This window comes from Dermacentor silvarum, chromosome 9 (genome assembly GCF_013339745.2).
Source record: "Dermacentor silvarum isolate Dsil-2018 chromosome 9, BIME_Dsil_1.4, whole genome shotgun sequence".
In the NCBI taxonomy this organism is placed as follows: Eukaryota; Metazoa; Arthropoda; class Arachnida; order Ixodida; family Ixodidae; genus Dermacentor; species Dermacentor silvarum.
The window spans coordinates 22817491-22840217 of record NC_051162.1 but is presented as its reverse complement, the minus strand read 5'-3'; the positions used below and the strand labels follow the sequence as shown (position 1 = coordinate 22840217).

The window sequence follows — 22727 nt, the reverse complement described above, 5'->3', positions numbered from 1 at the left end:
ACTCATGTATTCTGGCGTTCAAAATAAACGTATAGCAATAATGACACACCCGCTAAAATGCTGATAAGGAATACACCAATTATAGAAACTGTAGTTGTATACACGTCGAGTAACATGCTCGCTAAGTGGTCGATTGTAAGAGTGTGAGACAATAAATGTTTTCTATTTCTTGCGTACGTAAATCGATAGACTGGCCGTTAAATAAGCACACACTGTTGTTGTGTTTTGCTAAATAGCTTATGCATTATTTTTGGATGCAGCAGCTTGAAATATACAAGCCACCCTCGTACCACCCAGAGACAAGTAAATGTCCTTAGTTTTGTTACGTGTTGACACGTCCTGATGTAATTTACTCCCGTGAATGTTTACGAACACCTGAAGAAATAATAAATTGCCGCGAAAGTTTAACTGATGAAGTTTCATGCTGTATCGGCAAGTAGAGGAAGCTTTGAGTGAATATATCGAAACTGGAAACGCAGTGTTTCTGAACAGCTACGCAACTTTGTTTGTTGTTGTTCGTTCTCTCTTTTTTTGAGGCGTTGTATTCGCAGCCACACGCTTCAAAGCAGAAATTCGTCTTACGTAAGGAAGTAAAGAACCAAGAAAAAAATACATTACGAGCATCCTGGTGTAAGGGACGTAAAAAATAGAGTAGAGACAGTGCTGCTGATAGCGTAGCGGCTCTCTATAGAAAACATACAAGGCGGGCGCTTTTAAGGTGACCTGCCATGGTAGAGTGCATTACACGCTTGCACTCGCTTGTACTGAGAGAAGCGCTGTGAAAGGAAGCCGCCTACGGAGCAACGGAATTTCGCCTCACTGACAGCGCGTGGGTCGGCGCGTTCCAGCGTTCCGCGCGACGCCATATAACATGCTTTCGTCTTCGCTAAAAGAGAACGCCGCACATTGGAGGCGGGGAGGCAGATACGGAAGAATCTGGGAGAGATTTTCTGCGTTACGGCTAATCACCTCCCCGCCTTAGCAGCGGGCACTATCTTTTTTGCACGTGAGGGTGCCAGTCCGCGATGCTCGACTCGCACCTTCCGAAGCCAACCGACAAAGAGCCAGCATTGAATTGAGCCAAGGCGCAGCGGCACCTCATCAGGAACCCACGCTACGGAAGGCTCCCTCCCGAACAGCTGCCATGGTTGTTGCAGGCAGCAGCCGTAGTTATGCGTGTGTTTTAAGATGTGCAATTGGTGACAAAAGTTACCAAACCGTGGATGACGCAGAGATACTATTTGCTTCGAGAATTCAGTTGTTTCTCTCATTTGAGGTTTAGAGATAGCCGCTTCCTGAACACAGCCAAGCTTCAAGTACGTTCACAGCCAACAGACAAAAAAAATCTGGTAAACTCGGGCCCGTATATACAAAACGTTTTCACGCTATACGTGTCAGTAAGAATTAGTGCAAGCCTCTGGTGACATTGCACTTATTTTTAGCGGAAACAGCGGCCAATAGCAATTGGTTCTTAGGAGCTCTTTGTGAATTGGTTCATTGGACGTTATTCGTCGACTGAATCATGTTTGCGCTTCACCCAAGTCGCGTACTTGTTATCAATGCGCCAGCAATAATGTCCCGTGAGGCAGAAAAGCCGGTGTTGGCCGCAACGAGTGGTATCAAAATTTAATGTGACGTCATCAGCGTCTTGTATGACTCCAGTAGTAATACAGAAAATAGTGGATGGTATAAGAACGGTAATAGTAATAATTATGCGGCTGCCGTGGTCAGAACGGTAATTAGTAATAATTATGCGGCTGCGTGGTCGCGATTGAACTCGCGACCTCGAGCAATGTCATAGCCGTAAAGCTACCGCGGTGGGCACAAAAGTGTTGATTTGACTTGCGACCTCTTCCGTAGTGTCACCAAGACCCCACGGTGCTATAATGTGGTTTTACGTCTGCACGGCCGGTGTAGTAGTAGCATTCCCACGCCTTCTCACGTAACTTATTCCCTCTCCCGCCCTCCGCACTTGTATGGGAACGGCGAGAGAAGAGTGGCAAGTCTGTTATTCCCTCGTTTCGCGACGGCATCGGTTCTACCCCATTCTCTGCCCCCTCTCTTCCATTCTATCTACCATTGTTCTATTAACACGCTCTTTATTTGCGCGTTCATCATCATCGTCATCATCATCAGCCTATATTTTATGTCCACTGCAGGACGAAGGCCTCTCCCTGCGATATCCAATTACCCCTGTCTTGCGCTAGCGTATTCCAACTTGCGCGTGCAAATTTCCTAACTTCATCACCCCACCTGCTTTTCTGCCGACCTCGACTGCGCTTCCCTTCTCTTGGTATCCATTCTGTAACCCTAATGGTCCACCGGTTATCCATCCTACGCATTACATGGCCTGCCCAGCTCCATTTCTTCCGCTTAATGTCAACTAGAATATTGGCTATCCCCATTTGTTCTCTGATCCACACCGCTCTCTTCCTGTCTCTTAATGTTAGTCCTAAGATTTTTCGTTCGATCGCTCTTTGTGTGGTCCTTAACTTGTTCTCGAGCTTCTTTGTTAACCTCCAAGTTTCTGCCCCATATGTTAGCACCGGTAGAATGCGATGATTGTACACTTTTCTTTTCAACGACAGTGGTAAGCTCCCAGTCAGGATTTGGTAATGCCTGCCGTATGTACTCCAACCCAATGTTATTCTTCTGTAAATTTCTTTCTCGTGATCAGGGTCCCGTTAGTAGAAGGGAAAGTGCTGCGGTGAAAGCAATGCTTTTGCCGGGGGTCATGGATAATTACAGCTGCCAAGAGGCTAACGTGGCGACAGCCAGGGAGCTCCAGGGGGCATTGTGCACATGCGATGTGTTGGAAAGGTCCAAACGAGTTTCTCGCGTCGACGTTCCTTTCTGGCATTCTTCTTCCATGGATGTACACCCTCTCAATACCCCCCGACGCGGCGCGCAAGACAACCACAGCAGGAGCAGCAGTGGAAAAGTCAAAGGAAGAGGCAAAGAAAGCGTCGCTTTAAAATACATCAGATGTACCACCGAATAATGCTGAAATGCACCAAAAATGGCACATGCGTCGGACCAAGTTTAAGACAGGTTTAGCTTACAGTGCTTGCCATATAGTATACTACTTTCATTTTTCAGCCAGCGTGAAAGACGCGGTACTTCAGATCTGCATTTATCTTCTTTACACTGCCCTTCAACACGTGTGTTGTAATATCATGGCATTTATCAAAATCGCTTGCAGTACTCTGCCAAACGACTAGAGCCCGCACGACCGAAAAACGTATGCGGCCCCTTTAGCCATCTCTCTTGAAGACATGGCTGCACACATGGCGAGCTGCCTGTGTGTTATCTTTAGCTTGTACTCGGGGACAAGTGTCTGCGGCAATGAAGGGAAAGCTACGGGGCGGTGTTTCTGCGCATCTGTTACTGCGCCAAATATTCCGGCAGCGTTTGACAGCGCGTTTGGTTTCTTGGAACATACAAATCAGGGTATCTTCCACGTGTGACGGTTCCACATTTGCCGAAACGCCCAAATGTCTAATTCTGAGTGGTAAATTTCATCTTGCTTCGCATTTCTAAGTAGGTGTTTATTATTTTGCCTAGAATAAACTAATGCGGATGAAAATATGGGACTTTTTTTCCGGAGCGCTCTTGCGTGCACTTCGCGTCCTCAACATTTCCTTCATTGCCACCGGAAATTGGTCGTGATTATAGGACTTCATGGCCCGATAACGGGAACCAGTCTATCCGAGCTTAATGCAGATATAACCTACAAACTTTGCTTCAGAGGTGAGAACAAGCGCAGCAAAATTTGAAAACGCGTTTCATTCACTTTCCGTGAAGGGGGCATGGTTTGCTTCCGCATGTTTGGCAATGACGTAGTTTTCTTCCCATTCCGAAAGCAAAAATGTAAGAGACCTTGTCGTAAACTACTCCTGCGGTTCAAAAAAAAGTCATATGTTTGTTGGCAGTGGTCTCTTAGAACTCTCGTATTATATCATTCGCGTGAAGAATATTAACCTAGTTGCTACTAACACCATAGGTGTTAGTAGTCAGAAAACAGCACTATCAACAGACACAAATAGGGCAGCACGCTATAAATAGTGACACAGACTTGGAGAATGCCCGCGTGTTTTTACAGCAAAGCTGTTCACGGGGGTTCCAAAACGGTTTTCGGGCAGTGTAGGCGTGTGGCAGGGGAACGGTATCGAATCTAAGCCAGAGAATAGTTAGCAACGCAGCCTCAGTGTGGGTCCCGAAGTGATTTGATGACTTGGCCGTCGGAATACTCGGCTAGAAGCTGGTGTCGAGAGGGCCAGCGCGGCATCAACATACGTCGGGTATAGCGGAGAGTGAATAAATAACCAGCTTGGATACAGCGAAACACAGGGAAAGACTCGGGCATAGAGAAAGAAATTCACCGAATATTGCGAAACATGAGGAAAGCTTCGGATAGATTGCGGATAGAGGATAACCAGACACCTAGAACTTTCAGAAGATGTGAGAACTTTCTTATGTAATTTGATATAACGCACACGATAGAACGAAGATGGACATGTTCCCGTGTACACCCATTTTTCTTTCTTGCGGTGTTTCTTTTTTGCGCTAATTCATTATGCCATAAGCACAAACTAGACCCTCAGCAAGTACATTTATTCCTTATATAAAATTGCCGTCCTTGATGTGGCAGTTGCTCGGATTTGCATATGTATACGGAGTTTTATATGCAGTTCACTGTATGCTTATAACGTTAGTATTAAGGATTGCAGATAATATTGAGTAGTGCTATCTCTAGCACTTTATTTGAAAAGTTGATGGCGTGCTTATTTGAGCACGAAATGTGTACTGTCATATAAATGAATATGTCAAACTGTCACTACACACTAATGTTGTCCTTGCAGCCCGCTGGATGAGGCATGCGAGTGGACGTATTCATAAATATATATTTCCGTATAGTATGCTTGATAAAAATTGGCTCATATTTTCGTAGCCCTCGCGGTACTCCACGGAGGTACGGAGGATAGCCTGATCATAAGCGACTCCAAATCAGCGATCCGGAACTACACCAAAGTTTGGGTGTCCGCGGATGTGGCGCGCATGCTCAACGCCAGAGCCGGGGAGTTCGTGTCCGGCAGGATTACGAACAAGTCCCTCAAATGGTTCCTCGCGCACGTCGGGGAGCTTGGTACTAAAGAAGACAACAGCCGCAACAACAACAATACTAACGGCCGCAAACACACCGGCATCCCGCCCAACCACAACGAGCGTGCCCATCTCGTCGCGAGACAACTAACCCGCCGCGACGCGATCACCCAGAGGGCAGCCGCCGTTGTTGTGCGGGACCCCAGCGGAGGAATTACCAACACAACCCAAATCGCGGCGGACGGAGCTGGGGGCCACGGGGACGCCGACCGTGATATCGAGGAGTTGCCGGCCTCGTACCGAGAGGTTCTTGCACACTACAGGAAAGAACGTATGACATATCCACAACCCCAGGGGCGGCTGGGCCGGTCCCAGGCAGTCGACCTGAGGCGGTTGCAGACGGGTACTTTCACCAACCCCTATCACCTGCACCGCCTGTGGCCCGCGCTGCACCCGTCGCCCGGCTGCCCGTGGTGCGAGAACGAACGGGCTGATATGGCTCATATACTTTGGGAATGTCAACGCCCTGAAGAAGAAGGACCAAGCGGAAGGGGGAAGATAACAGCAGGACCCTCTGAAGCGGGGCGCTTCGCTGAGAGATGGCAAGCCGCCCTCTTCAGCGAGGCACCCGAGGACCAGGAGTGGGCCGTCCAGCGGGCCAGGGCCATTGCCGAGGATCTCGAAAGATTTTTCTCCGGCGATGGACCCCTGGCAACCTAGCCCCGGGCACCAACAGCCTTAACCGCTGGACAAATAAAGTTTATTCCTATCCTATCCTATATTTTCGCATAATACTTTTCAACCGATGAGGAGTTGAAAACGATAAACGCACACCTATCCTCCCAACCTCGAGCAATGAGGCAGGGCAGGTAAATATTTAACCACGAGGAGTACACCGACACGTCCCTAGTGGCTTTATATATATATGAGATTACTTCTATCGCAGAAACCAGCAGTCAGCGTACAATATACCACCATTTTATGTCGCGTCTCTATTAACCTAGGAACAGAAGAATGTCGCTTACCATCGTGGATACTCAGCGGATTGTGATGCGCTCGTTCAGGTAAAGGCCTCCAGCTTGACGTGTCGTCGTCGTGTGACTGTGAAACACATGAGAGATGCAACATTTATACAACGTCGCTCGTACTGTGCATAAATAAACTTCCTATAGCCCAAGAAATCGCACATCTTAATTTCTCATCACAAAATATTGTGCGTTGTAATTATCGCTTCTTGCGTAGCTCGAGTCTGGACATTGCGCTAATGTCTTAAGATGCCAAGCAAGGTTTTATTAGCCATTTTCCTGCTGGAATGTTGACGCAATCCAGGACACCAGATTGCACTGTTGTCTAAATCAACCGCCAGGACCATGAGTGGCGCCGGCTGACACTCCCAGGGCTATAGATGTAGTAAATGTGCTCAAATAACCAAGAGAGCGGAAACAGGAATGGCCATAGCTGTGACTAAATGGCGGAGCATCGCACTCCTAATGCAAAAAATGTGCATGCGCCTCCCATCTGCGGCAAGATGGCATTTCGTACAGTTGAATTTCCTTTTTTCTTATTACTTGTAGATGAAATTACGCTTAGTTATTTCAGATATAGTTTTTCAGGCTTGACTGAGTGATGTCTACATATGGTTGTAAACGAAAAAACATCGAACCATTGCAATATTCAGATATTTTTAAAAAAGGATGTGCTTATCACAGAGCTAGCATGAACACATAACCGTGTCACAAATACTGACCAACATTTCTGTCATTTGGCCGTTCTCATTTTAGAATTCCGGATCACGTTTCTTTTGTTTTGTGTTTGATTGCACAGCTTCTGCGCCTGCAATAAAGTCCACCTGTTTTTACAATCAGTAACCGCATCTCATTCTGTAACACGTAATTCTAACTGCTTGATAAGAAGTTAAAGTGAAGTTTGAATGGAGTTACACAAAAAAAGGAATAACGCAGGAACTTCTCTGCTAGTTGTCTAAGTATGCATAAGCATTGTGCCACTTGCTGATCTCCATGCAGCCCGGTGTGATTAGCAATGTTACGAAACTTAATCCAGCCAGTGCCAACGACAGCGCTGCGGCGACAAGAACTGCTGCGCACGGCGACGAAAGGTGCATTGATGACACAAGCAAAGTACTGCAAGTCGCGGCGCCAGGTGCGCGGAATATCAACCGTCACCACCCGTTCTCTTGTGGCGGCTGCGTATCACGGCCGCGCGGACCGTATCTTGAAAGCAATCTGCGATGCGGACAGAGAGTGCCGACTGCTTATATAGCTTCACGCGCTTTGTTCTTGCCGCTGACATCGCGTTGAAGAGAGACGCGTGGGCCGCTATCTTGAAAGTGATCTGCGAAAGCGGCAGGGTGCGGCGTGGACTGAGAGCTCCGTACGCGTTGAAGCGAGAGGCAGCACGTAGGTGAATTCGCTCACTGCTGCGTGCTCTATCTTGAAAGCGATCGTCTTACAAGACGGACGGACGGAAGGACGGATAGTTTTTCTCGTTGGGTAAGCATAGAAATGCTTACTCATTAAAAAAAAACTGGTACAGCTATTTTGTTCCATCAAGACGCACCCATTCAATGTCGAATGAGCCTGCTCTTTTACAGTAAAACAAATACCTGTTTGCTAAATGTGGATATGAGACAACAAAGAAGCGGTTCTATTGACACACATCAATGAATACAAAATTTGTTCCGGACGAGTCGCTGTGGAAGCGTAAATGACAAAATCTTGTGATACGCAGGCAGCTAGTCGAGAAAGTAACTGTCCTATCAAGTTCAAAATTTTATAACAAAGGACTAGAAGTATTTGCAAGACATCGACATTTGGAACAAATAATACTGCGCATGCACAAGAGAGACTTTTCCAACCAGAGCGCTCTCCAGCGCACACTAGTAGGAACAGTTACTGTTTCCATTCAACAGCTTCGCACGTTAGCGCCTCCGAACTCCACAAACCCCTTTACTTTGCTAGGGTTGGTGGTGGTAAAAAGGTAGATTATTTTGCCCTCGGTGGCAAGTCTTGGTGTGTGTGTGTGTGTGTGTGGGGGGGGGGGGGGGGTAACAATGCAGGCATAAGATTTTCCGAATATTCTCAGAAACCTGTGATACTGAATTTCTCCGTTATGGTACCACACTTAAAGGGAGATGTTTAGTCTGTGGAAGAGAGCTTTTACAGCGATAGCTGTCATGAGATGACTTCCCGGGTCGTTTTGATGGCTGCCGGTGTGCATCAGATCCTTCCCTGGACTCCCAAATCATTTCCAAGAAAATCCCCAAGAGGGGAAAAAATTCTACTCTTGAGCGAGACCAACCAACTCAAGACCAACCGATTGCCAACCAGGGATTCTACCTTCCATCTCAGACTCCCCTTTTTTATGCTTAATATGTACCTAATTGTACAGTAATATGTACTGTATGGCCAGAGAAAAGTTTAACGATTTTAAAGGTACGCAGGCCGGTCTGAGGGGTATTTCTCTGCCCTGAAGAAGAAAGGAAATAGGAGCCCGACGGGTGACGATGACAACATAAGGAAGATGCAATAAACATGAAGGATAAGTCTAGAAAGCCTAGAGCCTAGACCCACACTTTGTATCTCGTCGATTAAGGTCTGGATGGCCAGAAAACTACCTCAGCAGTCACGCCCAGGGCACATTTCTTGCTCTGCCAACGTTTGACGGCCGAGGCGGGAAAGATCATCAACCAACCTGCGGTGCTCTATGCGAGCATTGCACATGCTTTCGGCAGCGAAGAATATTGGCCGTGCACAACGCGAACGCGCCAGCAGCTGCCATGATTGGCTAGCCCCGTTTCAACAGCTGTGCACTAAACAGTTGTTGTTGTTGTTGCCCTGAGTGGTTCTGGCGCATACCCACTAATAAGAGTTGGCGTCCTTGCACTATTTGTTCTCTAGCACATCAGCTTCTACTTCACGGAGGCAGTTCTAAATTAAGTTTTCTTCATCTGGATGGAAGCACAATCAAAAAGCGCGTCTGCTTCGTCTTGATAAGACTTCTAGCGATTCGCCCCCTTAGCTTCTTTTCATGTTTACTGCATGGCGCTGACGTGGTCAAGCATTCAGCAGTAACAAATATATCAGTAAGAAGCTAAAGCCTTGCTTTAGTATGAGCAGTGGCTAAGTCCGGACAGATCAAAGGAGAAAGAAAATCTGGGCCTTTCCACCCACCACCGGGAGGCACAACTATGAACGAATAAGTCTGACACATTTACTTTTTGCTCGCTCGCACCTGCGAAATCTTAGGGCTTACTGCGCAATATATTTTGTGAGTTATCGCATCCCTGCTTCTCTTGACGGGCGAAACTGTAGTTTTCGGTTGAACAACCGCATGGCAGGACACCCGACTTACAGAGTAATGTCTGTGGTCCACTGGACAGCCGCAGGTTATACACTATATACATTTTTCTGTACTCGTCTTCAATATTGCATTCGCTATTGAAGGCTGCAAATTCGAACATAAGCTTTATTGAAGATGCGCAGAGAACGCGTCAATATTTATTTCCAACGCACACATCGTTTCATAATATACTTTCGTATTTGTTTAAAGATATCGAGCGCACGATAATACGTTAATTTTCTCGGCAGTGTTCTTACCACGGAGGCATACATGTGAAAAGGTAAGAAGGGAACTCAGTCCCAAAAAATTAATAAAGCGCAATTCACAAGAACTGCACCGACAACTAGCCAGTGAGCTGCTGCCGCGCTTTCTGCATCATGATGATGAAAACATTCTATAATGAGATTTAAAATTTCTGATCGGTTCCCCCGTTCCGGCAGTCCGTTGGATCTTGCACCCGCATCTGCTCTTTTGGTCAGCTCGTGTTGATCTTTCGGACTTACGCTGCAGGCCATTTTCCCCCGCCACTAAATCGTCGGTTGTTCTATTCTTTATATTTCTGTATTTTGTTTGCTGGCTCATACAATGTGCTACAGATCCGCCTCTATGCGACGGTGTGCGCATTCTTGCTCACAGTCTTCTGGGTAGATTGCGTGTAGTCCTTTTAGGCTTGAGTAAGTGTTTGTTTATATTCGTTTGTGTATTATATTTTGTTCCTTGTATAATTATTTACCCGGTGGAGTGTATTTGTGTAAAATGTGTTTCCTTTTACCGAGCTTACGTTGTTGTAGGATTTATGATTGTACGGTCAAGATCTTTTTTTCCGAGCCAAAATGTCTCAAGCGTGCAAGGAATGCGCAGGCGAACCTTCGTCTACGTCAACTAGGCAGGAACAAGTCGCTATGTACTTTTTAATATCGCTCGAGGTATTCATAACACAAGTAATTCTAAAAGTTAGAGTAACTTCTGAATCGAAAAAGTCAGGCGCTTGATCCTAATGCAAGACATGAATCTCGTCATATGGAGGGGCTCATAAATGGTTCCAAACATAGAGATAGCTGGCGCTGCTTAATATGCATCGTAATAAATTGCATCCCAATTTCACATGAAAAATTGGGCTGCAATACACGAGATACAATGCACGCAGCGCACTCAAGAGAAATTTTCTCCCGCCAAAAATTCATAAAGTGTGTGGAAGTAGGAAGTCAAACAACACTGCAGCTCTCTTATGGAACAACTTGCCATGAGAAGTAAAACACGCCAAATGTTTTTCGTCATCACTGAAATGCCATTATAATTCACTACTATTATCTAGTTAGAGTATTCATATTGTTGGTGCATTTGTCTGCTTTTGTCAATTTAGGTGTATAGTTATTAAGTATAAATTTCTTTCAGTAGGTTCGTCGTAGCCATTACTAGAAGCACCCTGCCTTTTGTTTCGTTTCTAAATGCATATTTATGTAGATATGATTGATTCATTCTTTGCCGCATCGTCGTTGTCATTGTGAATACTAACTTGCATGGATCTTAACAATCCTTGAGCTAGGCATCCAGATGTTTTATACAATATTTCCAGCGTAGTCGTTATATCTGAATAAATTTGAATTTGAGCGTTGCAATTATTCAGGGTCATAGCAGACGCTGTTGTGTGATGAACCTCTTTATGCCTCGCAGTCAGACGAGGATGAAGTGAGGGAGATCGCGGCTTCGAATAACGGTCGATTCATGCTCGCCCGACGGTCAAGCGTAAACAGACATGAAGATTATAAGGGAACTGTACCAAGGTCGATTCACATAGATCGCGAAGCTTCGGGCAAAAAGCGGTTCAGAACGAATTGTCACCGACATCAGCAAGGGTGGTTACGGGAGCAGCGATTGAAGCGCCACTATGTTTGGAGGGAACAAACATTGGGAAAGAAAAAAAGCGTTTTATAAATAAAGAGAGACACTACTAGATTCATTCAACGAAAATAAAGTTCCTAATCAATTTTATATACGGATGGCGAGAAAAGAAGAGACAGTTTTGTTTTACTTAATCATTATCAATAAATACCTTTTTTCAGCGCCCACCGTAAGTGCGCCCACCGATCACTTGCAATGCAATGCAGCTCTTGAACTGTGCAGAAAGGCGCGCTCGTAAAGTTAACCTGTTAATACGCCCCCCTCACATGTTGTGTTGTTTTGCTCGCCGACGTTTGTCTGAATTTGGTGACGCGGGTAGTCTCATTGTTTCTTTACCTATTCAGTCAAAAGCAGTAAGTTGCGACCGCTAGATAATTGTTTAATTTAGTTGTTTTCGTGCCACTGCGCTGGCCGACGGGCCTGGCGTCCGACGAAAGGACGAGCACTCTACGCCCAAAGCGTTCGTCGGCCTCCAAAGAAAGTATGTTCTGTGCAGGGATGCGATTTCGACACCCGTACGGCTGACCTTTTCCTGCATCGCTTTCCGCGCTGAAAGGTCGCAACGCCCATCAAGTGCATTGCGGGGCATTTGAATATACAGCTGTAGTGGCAGGCCTCCGAAAACAAATTTCGCGCCTTTGAGAACAAAATGACGTCACTTCTGTTTTTAACGGATATGACGTCACATTATTTTTTCTTCCATCGGAAGTGTTCCCTCCTCACACAGATGGCGCTAAGCCCCACGAACCGCCGATGAACCGCCATGTTTTGAACGTATGGGCTTCTATAGAAGCTCTGGCGTACAGTTACAATCTTCGCAGTCTTGGCAATGTAAGGAAAGATTGGAAGGTGACCCGCCGGTTAATTTCTCTCCTCTTGTGTCCGTGTCAGCACGCCTTACCTTTTTTTGAATTATGGACCCTTACTAACTAGCTCAGCTTTCTGTCGTTCTAATTTAGAACAATTGTAGGAACTTTTAATGGACAATAGAAAATAAGTTGATGCGTTATGGTTAGAAATGAAGGCCACGACGTGCTTCAAGCTTGTGCGATTTCTTGTTCAGCCGTCACCTATTTTCATCTGGTGCTCAAGTAAATGCTCGCACAGCATTAAAAATAACAATAAAAAAGAAAGATCAACACCGTCATGCAGCATATTCTTCAAAGGTTACGCAAATAATATTGAAAGAAGATGAAATAATTGATAACACTTCTACGGTATCAAACAATAACGGATAGAACGTGACAACTAACCTGCGAGCATAAATAGTTCGCAGTCATTTTGTTTGTTTACATATGGTGGCTACAGGGTACCTGGTTTAAACATTTATCGTTTTTAGGCACAGTACACCTGACAGACGTTTCGCCTTTGAATTTGGTGTAGTGCGGAATAATTTGCAGAAGACCGAAGTCGCCTCTACAGTCCAGAAAACGAAACCCTCACATTTCTGTGTTCGTTCTGTCGCGCTCCCTTTTTCTAGTTCATGTGGGGCGTTCACCTCTTACTTCTCCTTTTAAGCGTAAGATATTTATGCTGGCGCAACAAGCACAAGGCGTAACTTCGTGCCTCAGCTAGAAGCCGTAAATATCTAATAAATGCGAAAAAAAGTCTACCAAAAAAAGCGTATCATTAAGAGCTGCCTTTGTCCAGCCAGTTACACTGGGAGAGCAAATAATACTCTTCGTTGTTCGTGAATGGCACTGCGAAGGCAGTACTGCACCACGACGCCGTCTTCCGCCGTAGAGAGACAACACGATGCGTGTACGTGGGATAACGAAAGGCACCCGAGCGGGCACTCTGAATCACTTCTCCCTATGGGCATTCCGCATCACCTTTTTGAAGAACAAGACTCGGGGTTGTTCCGCGGTTCTCAGCACAAAGCGAAGAGCAAAAGTGAACGTGGAGGATGTCCTCTAGAGAAACCGGAACGTTAAGCCAGGAAACGAAGGGGAAACAGCGTCCTCCATCATCTGCAAGATGATGCTATTCCTAGACTCTCGACGCGTTGATGACAACGCTAGCGCGCAGTTTTTTTTCCCGGACGAGGCGGTGAACGTGCAAGCGAGTGTTCCCGCCGAAACGGCTCTAAAGGGTGTCATTAACAAGGATAACATGTCACCGCGCTGGGGCCCCCCTGCGATTCTAAGAGGGAAAAATGAGCAGAAGTAGACGAACAAAACGCTGTGCCACAAGGCTAGACCATCCTCATCTTGTCCTTGCTCTGGCACTAGAGTTGTTGACGTCTGTACGCTATGGTTGTTATTCGCGGCGCACTGGAACTGTCACGCCTGATCTTGACTCCATGTATGACGTGCAGGCAAGGAGTTCAGGTCCTCGACTCTAGTTCCTGGAGTGGTATACCCCTTTGGAGGCTCATTTAGGGTGTTATCCTCGTTTAATTACTGTAGACATGTACACGAGGAGCATTGTGACCAGCACTACTCTAGGCGACTCGGTAATATACACCGTAACAAAAGCGCTAAAGTATGCAAAGAGTGTGTTTGCCTACGTGTGGCTTCACTGTATAACTCCATTAATGCTTATGAATGTATATTTTTGAAGTCTTATTGAGCTGAGCAGTCCCAAATGCATGCTGCCGACGGACAACCAAAATGTAATATATTTATCAAACCGAATATCGCATGGCGCTTCTGAAATTTTTTCATACGTTAAATTAGATACTTACCGTTGTTCGAACTTATTTCTCCATAGTTGCAATGGTGCGATTTATTCTAATCTTTGAGTCAATTCAATCAAACCTTATAAAGTGCAGTTTAAGTCAATTAGCAATATATTTAGGAGAAGGGTGTCGAAAAAAATCTAAACATTTTAAAGTGAGCAAGAAACTGGGGCTCTGTTTTTTTTTCTCACTCGGTCGCGAAACATTTAACCATATCTAATCGGTTTATCAAGCGCTTACAGTAAAATGTCCGCTGCAATCTCATACTCTGGTAGAATGCAGTAATTCTGAAGGGGAAATATTGATCGATGCTATTTCTCGTTAAAGAGACAGACCAGATAACGAAGACCATTGCTCCATTGATAACTGTGGGACTCATTCGTCCATAACGAGTCTCAATGATTCATAACTAAACCTCTTTGGTTGCTATCACAAACTGATACAACGTTTCCATAGTATGCTCAGAAGGAAGGTGAATCATAGACGGTGCATGCAACCCTGCCTATCCACGGAATCTTTGTCTTCGTCGCATATCTATTATTTTCGCGTATGTACAAAACAGATCTACACGCGAAAATATAAAGAAAGTAGACACAATAAAGACCAGCAGCTGTTCCAAAAAACGTGTTGTGAGTGCTCGTTCCTTGCTTTTCTTTTATGTCCTACATTGTGACGCGCTACGATGTTTGCTCTTCTGGAAACCTTGCCACAATCCAGCATATCTTTCTTGCAAAAGTAGGTACGGAACTCTACATCAATTATTAACAAATTAGCAAGATTGCTAGATCAAAATTACAAACTTTGATTGTTAACACAGCGCAAGGCATCTCTCTGCAATTTTGTGTTTATATAGATTTGGCGCAGCCTGACCAATTATGAAACTTCGATAGGTGGTACTCATCATGGGTTTTCATCAACAGGTGTAGTGATTATCCAGGACCCTAACTTGGCTCTGTATATTGATGTTTTATAAAGCGAAGAGTGGGAGTAGGTCTTGTTACAGAGGGTGGCGGAATTTGACTCCATAACATCACTGGTGCTTAAGTGGTGATCGATGATCCATTCACGCTTCGTAGATAAAGAAGTCGAACGACAGATTAGCTCCGCCTAATCTCTCAGCCAATGACGAATTGGAAAGGTGTGTGACCACGCCCGAACCCCCGGGTGTCTTTCTCCGTAGACAATAACAAGCAGTAATCTTGCGTTTCTATGTTCTTTTCAATTGAACCTTTTGTATTGGCAACGCACTTATTAACCTGGTGCTCAACTGTCAATCAGGAGAATATATGCTTCCATTATTTTCACCTGCCAATTTAATCGATGCCAACAATCCATACCCACCGCATCAGTTCATTTTAAACAGGTTCTCATTAATATTTGTATTAGCAGATCACTATCGCCACCTATTTCCTGCAATGGGTTGTCGTTTCGTTTAGAAAAGCCCCTTGTTAAAAAAAACGTTTATATTGTCCCACGTGCAAGTGGTATGAATAGCGCACTCTGCCCTTTCTGGTGCATTGTAGTACAAAAATGCGTTATGAAAAAGGAACGCGTAGAATGGACCGAAATGCGCTGTCGCAAGTGCAATTTGGCAGTGAACGTTTGCAAAAATTCGCGAGGCATGTGAACGTACCTGCGGTGGTTTCGCTGAATTAGATTTTGGGGTTTCGAAGAGCCTGCTGGTCATCCGTGCACCATCTGCAGCCTCGAGGAGATCTTCCAGTCCTTCGATATATTCGATGGCGTTGCGCAAGATTTCGACCTGCACGAGACAACAGAGATGTCATATGAGTAAAGAATGTTGCAAGCATATTACACACGCATATACAACGACGACTCCGTCCTGCTGAACATCTGCACGGCAGCTGTCGTCATTCCGGAAAGAGCCATCGCTATCAAGGTCAAAACTTATCACTTGAGGACGTCAACTGCAGCAGAAGTCGCAACGCTTTGAATCATGCTACACTTTATTGGAGACAAACGAACGCACAAATGGTCCATCTTATGCGACTCGAAGGCGGCCCTGCATTGTTTATTGTCAGCATTACGGAGCAGTACGCCTGAACAGTTGAAGTTCGAAATTACACAGGTAATGCACCACCTGACTTTGAAAGGACACGAAAACAATTTTAAGTGCCTAACAAGTCACAGGGAATTATCACCAATCAACGTGCCGATCGAGCTGCTCTTTTAGCTCATGTAGAAGGCCGTCGCCTATTTGATACCACTTTCTAGGACAGATGCTGAAAGAATGCTCCGTATACTTGCCCGCCAATGCATCACATTCGAGTGGAATGAGCCACATTTCATGCATGCCCTATTGTCCACCCTGTACAATCTCGGCTTCCGCCAATATTTCTCAGAAGAGGTGCCGCTCTTTTGTGTTGGGCGTCGTATCTACCAAGGCTTAATCATTCCACATACAGGTGGCTGACACCGCAGCATGTGGGCATTGCGGCGACGAGGCAACAATTCGTCATGTTCTGGGCCAGAGCCCTCAGTACAGTGTACAGAAAGAACCGCTTTCCGTCATGCTCAACCATTTGAACGACCAGCCTCTGTTGGAAGCAAGAATTTTACAACATCGACGGGACTTAACATCGCATCAGACGACCGTTGGAGTGCTACTGCGATTTGTGAGATCCGCCGGCCTATGTGAATGCCTCTAATTGGAATGCCAATCCTATTACCTGTTCGTTTTCTTTTATTTTTTTCGCTCTTTGCAGTCTTTCCAGCCCCTATTTTCGCCACCCCAGTGCAGGGTAGCAAGCCATAAACTGGCGTCCGGTTAACATCCCTGCCTTACTCTCTCTCTCTCTGTAGAGTACATGTACACTAGAAAAAAAGCGTTGTATATTGGATATGCAACCTCTCCACCGATAGAGTTGCCTTTACAACTTTTTAGCACCTTCGGGGCCGAATTCACGAAGCTTTTCCCTCTTAAGTGCTGCTTGCTATTGGCCTTCGCTAATGACATGTCCAGCACCACGATTGGCTGACACCTTCTTCTACGAACAGTTTTTAGCGTAAGAACGTTTATGTTAATCCGGCCCTGGATTTTTGGAGTGCATCGATTGCGCTGGGAGTGTGCGAGGACGGATGTATTTCATCACTCGGCAAGTCACCGAAACGTTTTGAAGAACATAGCATTATCTGGGAGCTCGACGCGTTCTTCCGCATCTGGTGGAATGCGTAAACGCACGGGAATTGCAGTTTCAGCATGGCGAGAAGGTCGCTTATCTTCAGGAGGGGATGCGATGAGACGTCGCTCGCTACCGGAGGGGTGCGCGTGCGTAAGGTGGCTCGTCACCCGGCAATGCTGACGACAACGTTGCTTTTCAAGAACGACCTACAACGTCCTCAGCTGAAAGGCATATTTCCCGCGAAGAAGACACACACGAAAAGAAAATCACGCTCACGACGACACGAGCAGCCCGCTACAGCGTCAATATGTCTTCATTTTTGTATGTTTCTTCTAGCGGCAAATGTCTCTCTCAATGAATACTAATTTGGTTAAGAGGCAGTTCACTTGAAGAAGGCTGTCGGCGTTCACCTCATATGTCAAGTACAGAGGAAGCCGTTGTGTCATTTCCGCAGAAGCGAAAAAATTATGTTTTGATAACATATACTGCACCACCAACAAAATATCCAGGCAACAAAATAAACCTTCCATTGAGCCGCTAGAAATATGCCCCTTTATTTTGCAAAATCAGTACAGACCAATACATCACCGTTGATTCCCCAAAACACTATTAAGGCTTTACGCGTGCCATCTTCCTAGCGTTGCTGGTTCGTCCGATGCATTTAGCTGAACTAACAAGATGCACGGATAATTTAGCTGCGTCACAAAGCTATTTAGACGTTTATAAACTGCGCAAAAAAAAACGAAGACACAAGAAAGAAAACACATACCCGCGCCCACGCTGCCCACGCTCACGATGCTTAACCACCGCGCCCATCTTGCTATATCATTGCAGTGAGCTTCTTTGCCTCACTACAGAGTGGCGCCTTACATGAAGTGCGCGTTCGAAATCTGATATTCGACGCAAGCCGCTGCTTCTTGATAAGCAGAACCTTACTATTATTTGTTTCGTTAGTCTTCAGTAGGAATCACGATGCTTCCTGTGGCATACAGTGCTTTGCAAGAAACGGAAACAATAGATTTATCCTAAATTAGAGTGGTAGCTTTCTTTAAGAAGCAACTGACCAGCTTTACGTCAGCAGTGCCCATGGTGGATCGACCCATTGATAAGCCATGATGTCTTATGAGAAACATTCACACAACGAACATAACGTTTTTTCTTTTCAAACATATTGCTTATTCTAGTGTTTTACACTAGCACAAGGAGGTGCCGTCACTAAAAGTAACAACATATAACATCGAGAGGTGGCGCCACAAGTGTCACATGTATATATAGCAGTAGACATGCTTCAATGAAAAGTTCAATTCGGGTTCGACTGGGTTTGACTTGAGTCGCGTGGTGGGTCTGTTGGGCAGGCAGGTCCGGCCAACATAACACTTATCTTACGAAGACACGCATGTTTTGATAATAAAACTGGATGTTATTAAGCTAAGGTTTCTTTGCATATCCGTCTGCATTAGACCATGCATCAGCGCTCGCACTACAGACGTTCTGGCATACCGGCTTAGCTTTCTAAATTAAATTCTTGTGTTTCACTTCACTGGTGTTAATCTTAATCTCACTTCACTGGTCACAGGTCTTAATCATATTGTTCTCATACCATTGTTATGCCATAGTGGTCATTTCGTCTTCGCTTTCACTCGCCGTGATGCATTCTTTGTCCTACCGTCGTCGGGATGCCGACGCGGTCGTTCCATCGTCGTCATTTTAACCTGATCCCACTTTCGATAAGCCATCGTCGGCATGACGCCATCGTCTACGAATAGCTGTCTACTAATTAGCTATCGCAACCAATGCTTCCCCTTTCGAAGGAAACTGCGACTTTTTTTATGTACCAGAAAATCTTCGTGGTATAGCGCTCGTGTAGCGAGTCATACTTGCAAGTTAAAGAGCTTATATTGTAAACAAAAGAGTAGAATAACAGGACCTCAGCTACGGGGACGTGATATAAAAAAACGACAGGTAGGAAGGCCATAAGATTATCAAGTAAAGTAGTACGGGCGGCTAGTAAGGCTAGTTAACGCAGAGACACATAGGACAGAATAGTAGCAAGTTAGTAAGTAGTAGTAAGTGTGCTCCCATGTTTGTCTTCGTGTGCCTTTCACTAACAGCCCTTATCCCCATCTCCCTTTCTACCGCACATCTCCGCACAGCGTGAACTGGTCAATCGCCCAACAAGCAGCAGTTGCTTGAAATTTGCAGATGCAAAGGAAAGCGCACCTTCGGCAGCCTTTGCCCGGGATTTGCGCAGGTCCTCCTCTTGAGCGCCTCGAAGGCTTCGTTGACGCGGCGCAACCGCCTACGCTCCCGCAGTGTCGCCGCCCTCCGTCGATCAACGGCCAGCGTGCGGCGCTTGCACGCTCGGCACGCCCAGGCTAGACACCGTCGAAGACCCGGAGCACCGTTTCCCGCGGCTCCGCACGGCGCGAGAACGTGCTGCTCGGTGGACGACGGCTGACCCTGCTGCTCTTCTGCCGGGCTGGGTTGTCGGGGTTCCGGGTTGCGCCCGTCGCTTACCTGCACAATAAATATGAAACATGGTCATGCTTGTGTTGCGGAATTCAGAAACAAGACAAAATAAGAACGTTTCACCGATAAGGTACTTTCAATTGCTGTTCATTGACGATTCCGTATACGATAAGTATCATATAAAGCCAACACATGCAAAAATTATTCACGCAAGATTCGCGTCCGCAGGGGCATAGTTATAACAAAATTCATCACCAGAGCCTGCCCTTCGCGTACGAACATCTCTTGCACGGTTTTCAAACACGAAAATGTTTTACGTCGGGCTCCACCAAAAAATCTGTTCATGCGCGTACGTCACGCAATTGTCATTCTGCTCATGATGACGTATACTTATCCTGATGATGATATTTAGGTATAATTTCTTTTACCACTTAGTAATTCTGTACAAAAAATGCCTTGCAGTCTGGACACCTAAGAATAGTAAAGGTGACATGTTTGGTAGTGTCTCGCGGTCATACATTGCCGTTTTGTGTTTGCCTAGTGGTTAGTCAAGTAGGCGTATGCTATATTAAAGGAATTGTGCTTTGATGTCATGTATTCCTTGTAAGGAGGATATTTAGGTATCGTTTGTTTTGTCACTGAATTCTGCAGGAAAACATTCCCAACAGCCTGGACACCTATGCGGCCATCGTTGCCTATGAAAACTTCTGGAATCAGAGTTTCAGTCTTGTTGTTTAAATGACTTATTTTATGTTTTAAGCATCATCTGAATCATCATCATCTGAATGCAAGCATTCATATTTACTTTATTTCTTTTATTATCAATCAAGCGAGAAAGAGTATTCCTCGCCACCAAACTGCGAAAATTCCTCCATTTATTTTATCCGAACAAAAAAAAAAGAAAGAAGAAATATACCTAGATATGGTAGCGCGTTTACGGCGCTTTTCGGAAGGCCACGCCCAACAACCGTCACTGATCGGTGGTGCCGCGGCGGATCACGCCGTGATCCGTTTTCCGTGATTCGTTTTCGCGTGCCTGCTCATATTTGAACAACTGCATGGGCGCGCGCGCGGTGCCACCGGTTATCAAACGACGCCGTTTCGCCGCATAGCATTCACCGTCGCGTTGGATGCCTGGTAGCCTCCGGGCTTCCAGTTACAGTGCGCAGCAGCGCAGGCCTCGCGTGCTTGCTCTAGCTGTCATTGTTTCGAGCGAAACTTCAAGAATAAAAGAAGTGCACATTTGAGGACTTATATTTGTGAATATGCAGCAAAGCTTCAACTGTTTCTTAGAGCACAAGGTTCACTTTCCTGTTATGACCGATTTCTCTGTAATAGGGATAAAAAAATTTTTTAATGTGTAAGCATTTCTCTATCGACTCACTGAGGAAACCCGTGGCTGATGCGTGACGCGTGACGCTCAGAAGCCGAGTGTCGTACCCACCAGGCTAAATGCCCACGCTTTCAGAAAGCCAATATATCTGAACTATATGAATGTGTTGTGTGGCATTGGCTGTGGTGTTGCGCAGCACAGACCGATAAGCGGTCAATGAGTTTATAAGGAGTGTTGAGGGGTCATATGGGTCTTATCGCGGTTGATAATGGTTCGACACGGTTGGATATGTTGCTAAAGAGCAATAAGGGCTTACAATAATCACATAAATTCTGATATGATTCATGCAGACAGATAAGGGTTGTTAAGGGTCGGATAGATTCTGAAATGGTTGATAACAACCGAACATGGTTAATAAGGATCGAGTTTGATAAGGTTGATAATGGCAGAGTGGTCTATCCACCACGCAGAATTACGAAAAGAAAGCACAACTAGGCAGCCTCGCTCACCTTAAGGAAGCCCTAATCTTTCCAGGCTTGAACGACGATGTGCCTCCAAATATGGAAATGTATCTTACGGTAATGACCTTTTTTTGCAACACGCCGACTTTTCTCGTTCAGTAAGGCGAGTGATCACGCAACGTCACCCTGTTACAAAGTGACAAGACTCGGCATGACAGTCACAAATTGCTCCCGGTGAGTACCGCAATAGCCGCAGTAGAACTTATTGCAAATGTTCACTGCCATTGCTGTGAAAGAGTTTCTACCCCTGCTTTCGAACAGCGAAATGACACGGCCGATGCGAAGCTATGTTGATCAGTTTGATGCATATGAACGGGAACACCTTTAGTGCGCTTCTAGGTACAGGAGCTACAATTATCGAATTGAATCACCATGCAACTTTATCAACAAGGAGATCGGGTTGCGTGCAAATGGAACTAGAACCGGGAAAGTTATCAAAGACAGTCCAAGCACTTCTGCTCCAAGGCATGGAAACAAAGCCGCCATTTGGCAGTAATTAGGCCTGCTTTTTAAGCCCTACTTTATGGAGGGCTTAAGGCAACGACATTACCCAACGCACTCCGACATATCGAAAGCAATTTTTCAACGTTGATGCTTCTTTATTGCAAATGTTGACATAACGCATATCCAGGAGTCCCAGCAAGCAGTAGTAGGGGATGTTTATCAGAACTGTCACATTTTTTCCAAATGTCAAGTGGACTTCGGTTGCCTCGCGAATAAGCAACGCGACATTACACAGACCAACAACGTTACCATTCAGCGACCGCCATATCGATGCTCCCAGGCCAACAAAGCGGAGAGTACATGACAAATCGACAATCTTTTCTAACGTGATGTAGCGCGACCATCTTTCTCCCTTTACGCTGCACCTGTAATCCTGGGGGAAAACGAAGCCGAAGGCCGATCTCGTTTGTGCGTCAGCGGCCGCAAACGTAACTCCATTACACTGTCTGGCTATCACATGCACCGATGATGTGCTAGATCACCTTGCGACGTCATGGTACTTTTCAAGTTTTGGTATCACATGGGATATTTGAGCGTTCAGATGCCCCAAGAAGCCATTCCTAAAGCGGCTTTTGTCACATCTAACGGTCACAGGATTTCTCAGTTGTGCCTTTTAATCTAAAGAACGCCTTTGCAGCATTTGTAAGATCTGTAAAATCAGTAATTGCAAACCACTGTTTGCTGAATATTGCCAACTACATCGTCTAGATTCT

General features: G+C 45.6%; 1 protein-coding gene across 1 annotated transcript in view; it reads right to left on the bottom strand.

The window, feature by feature from the left end:
* The window catches only part of LOC119465157 (myogenic factor 6), a 120845-nt gene that overhangs the window by 80281 nt on the left and 17837 nt on the right, over positions 1 to 22727 (bottom strand). Inside the window, exons 2-4 of the mRNA XM_037725957.2 lie at positions 19408 to 19704; positions 15678 to 15806; positions 6129 to 6204 (exon numbers count right to left, since the gene is read on the bottom strand). Of these exons, the coding sequence (XP_037581885.1) occupies positions 6129 to 6204; positions 15678 to 15806; positions 19408 to 19704 (502 nt within the window). The remainder of the gene's footprint in view (positions 1 to 6128; positions 6205 to 15677; positions 15807 to 19407; positions 19705 to 22727) is intronic.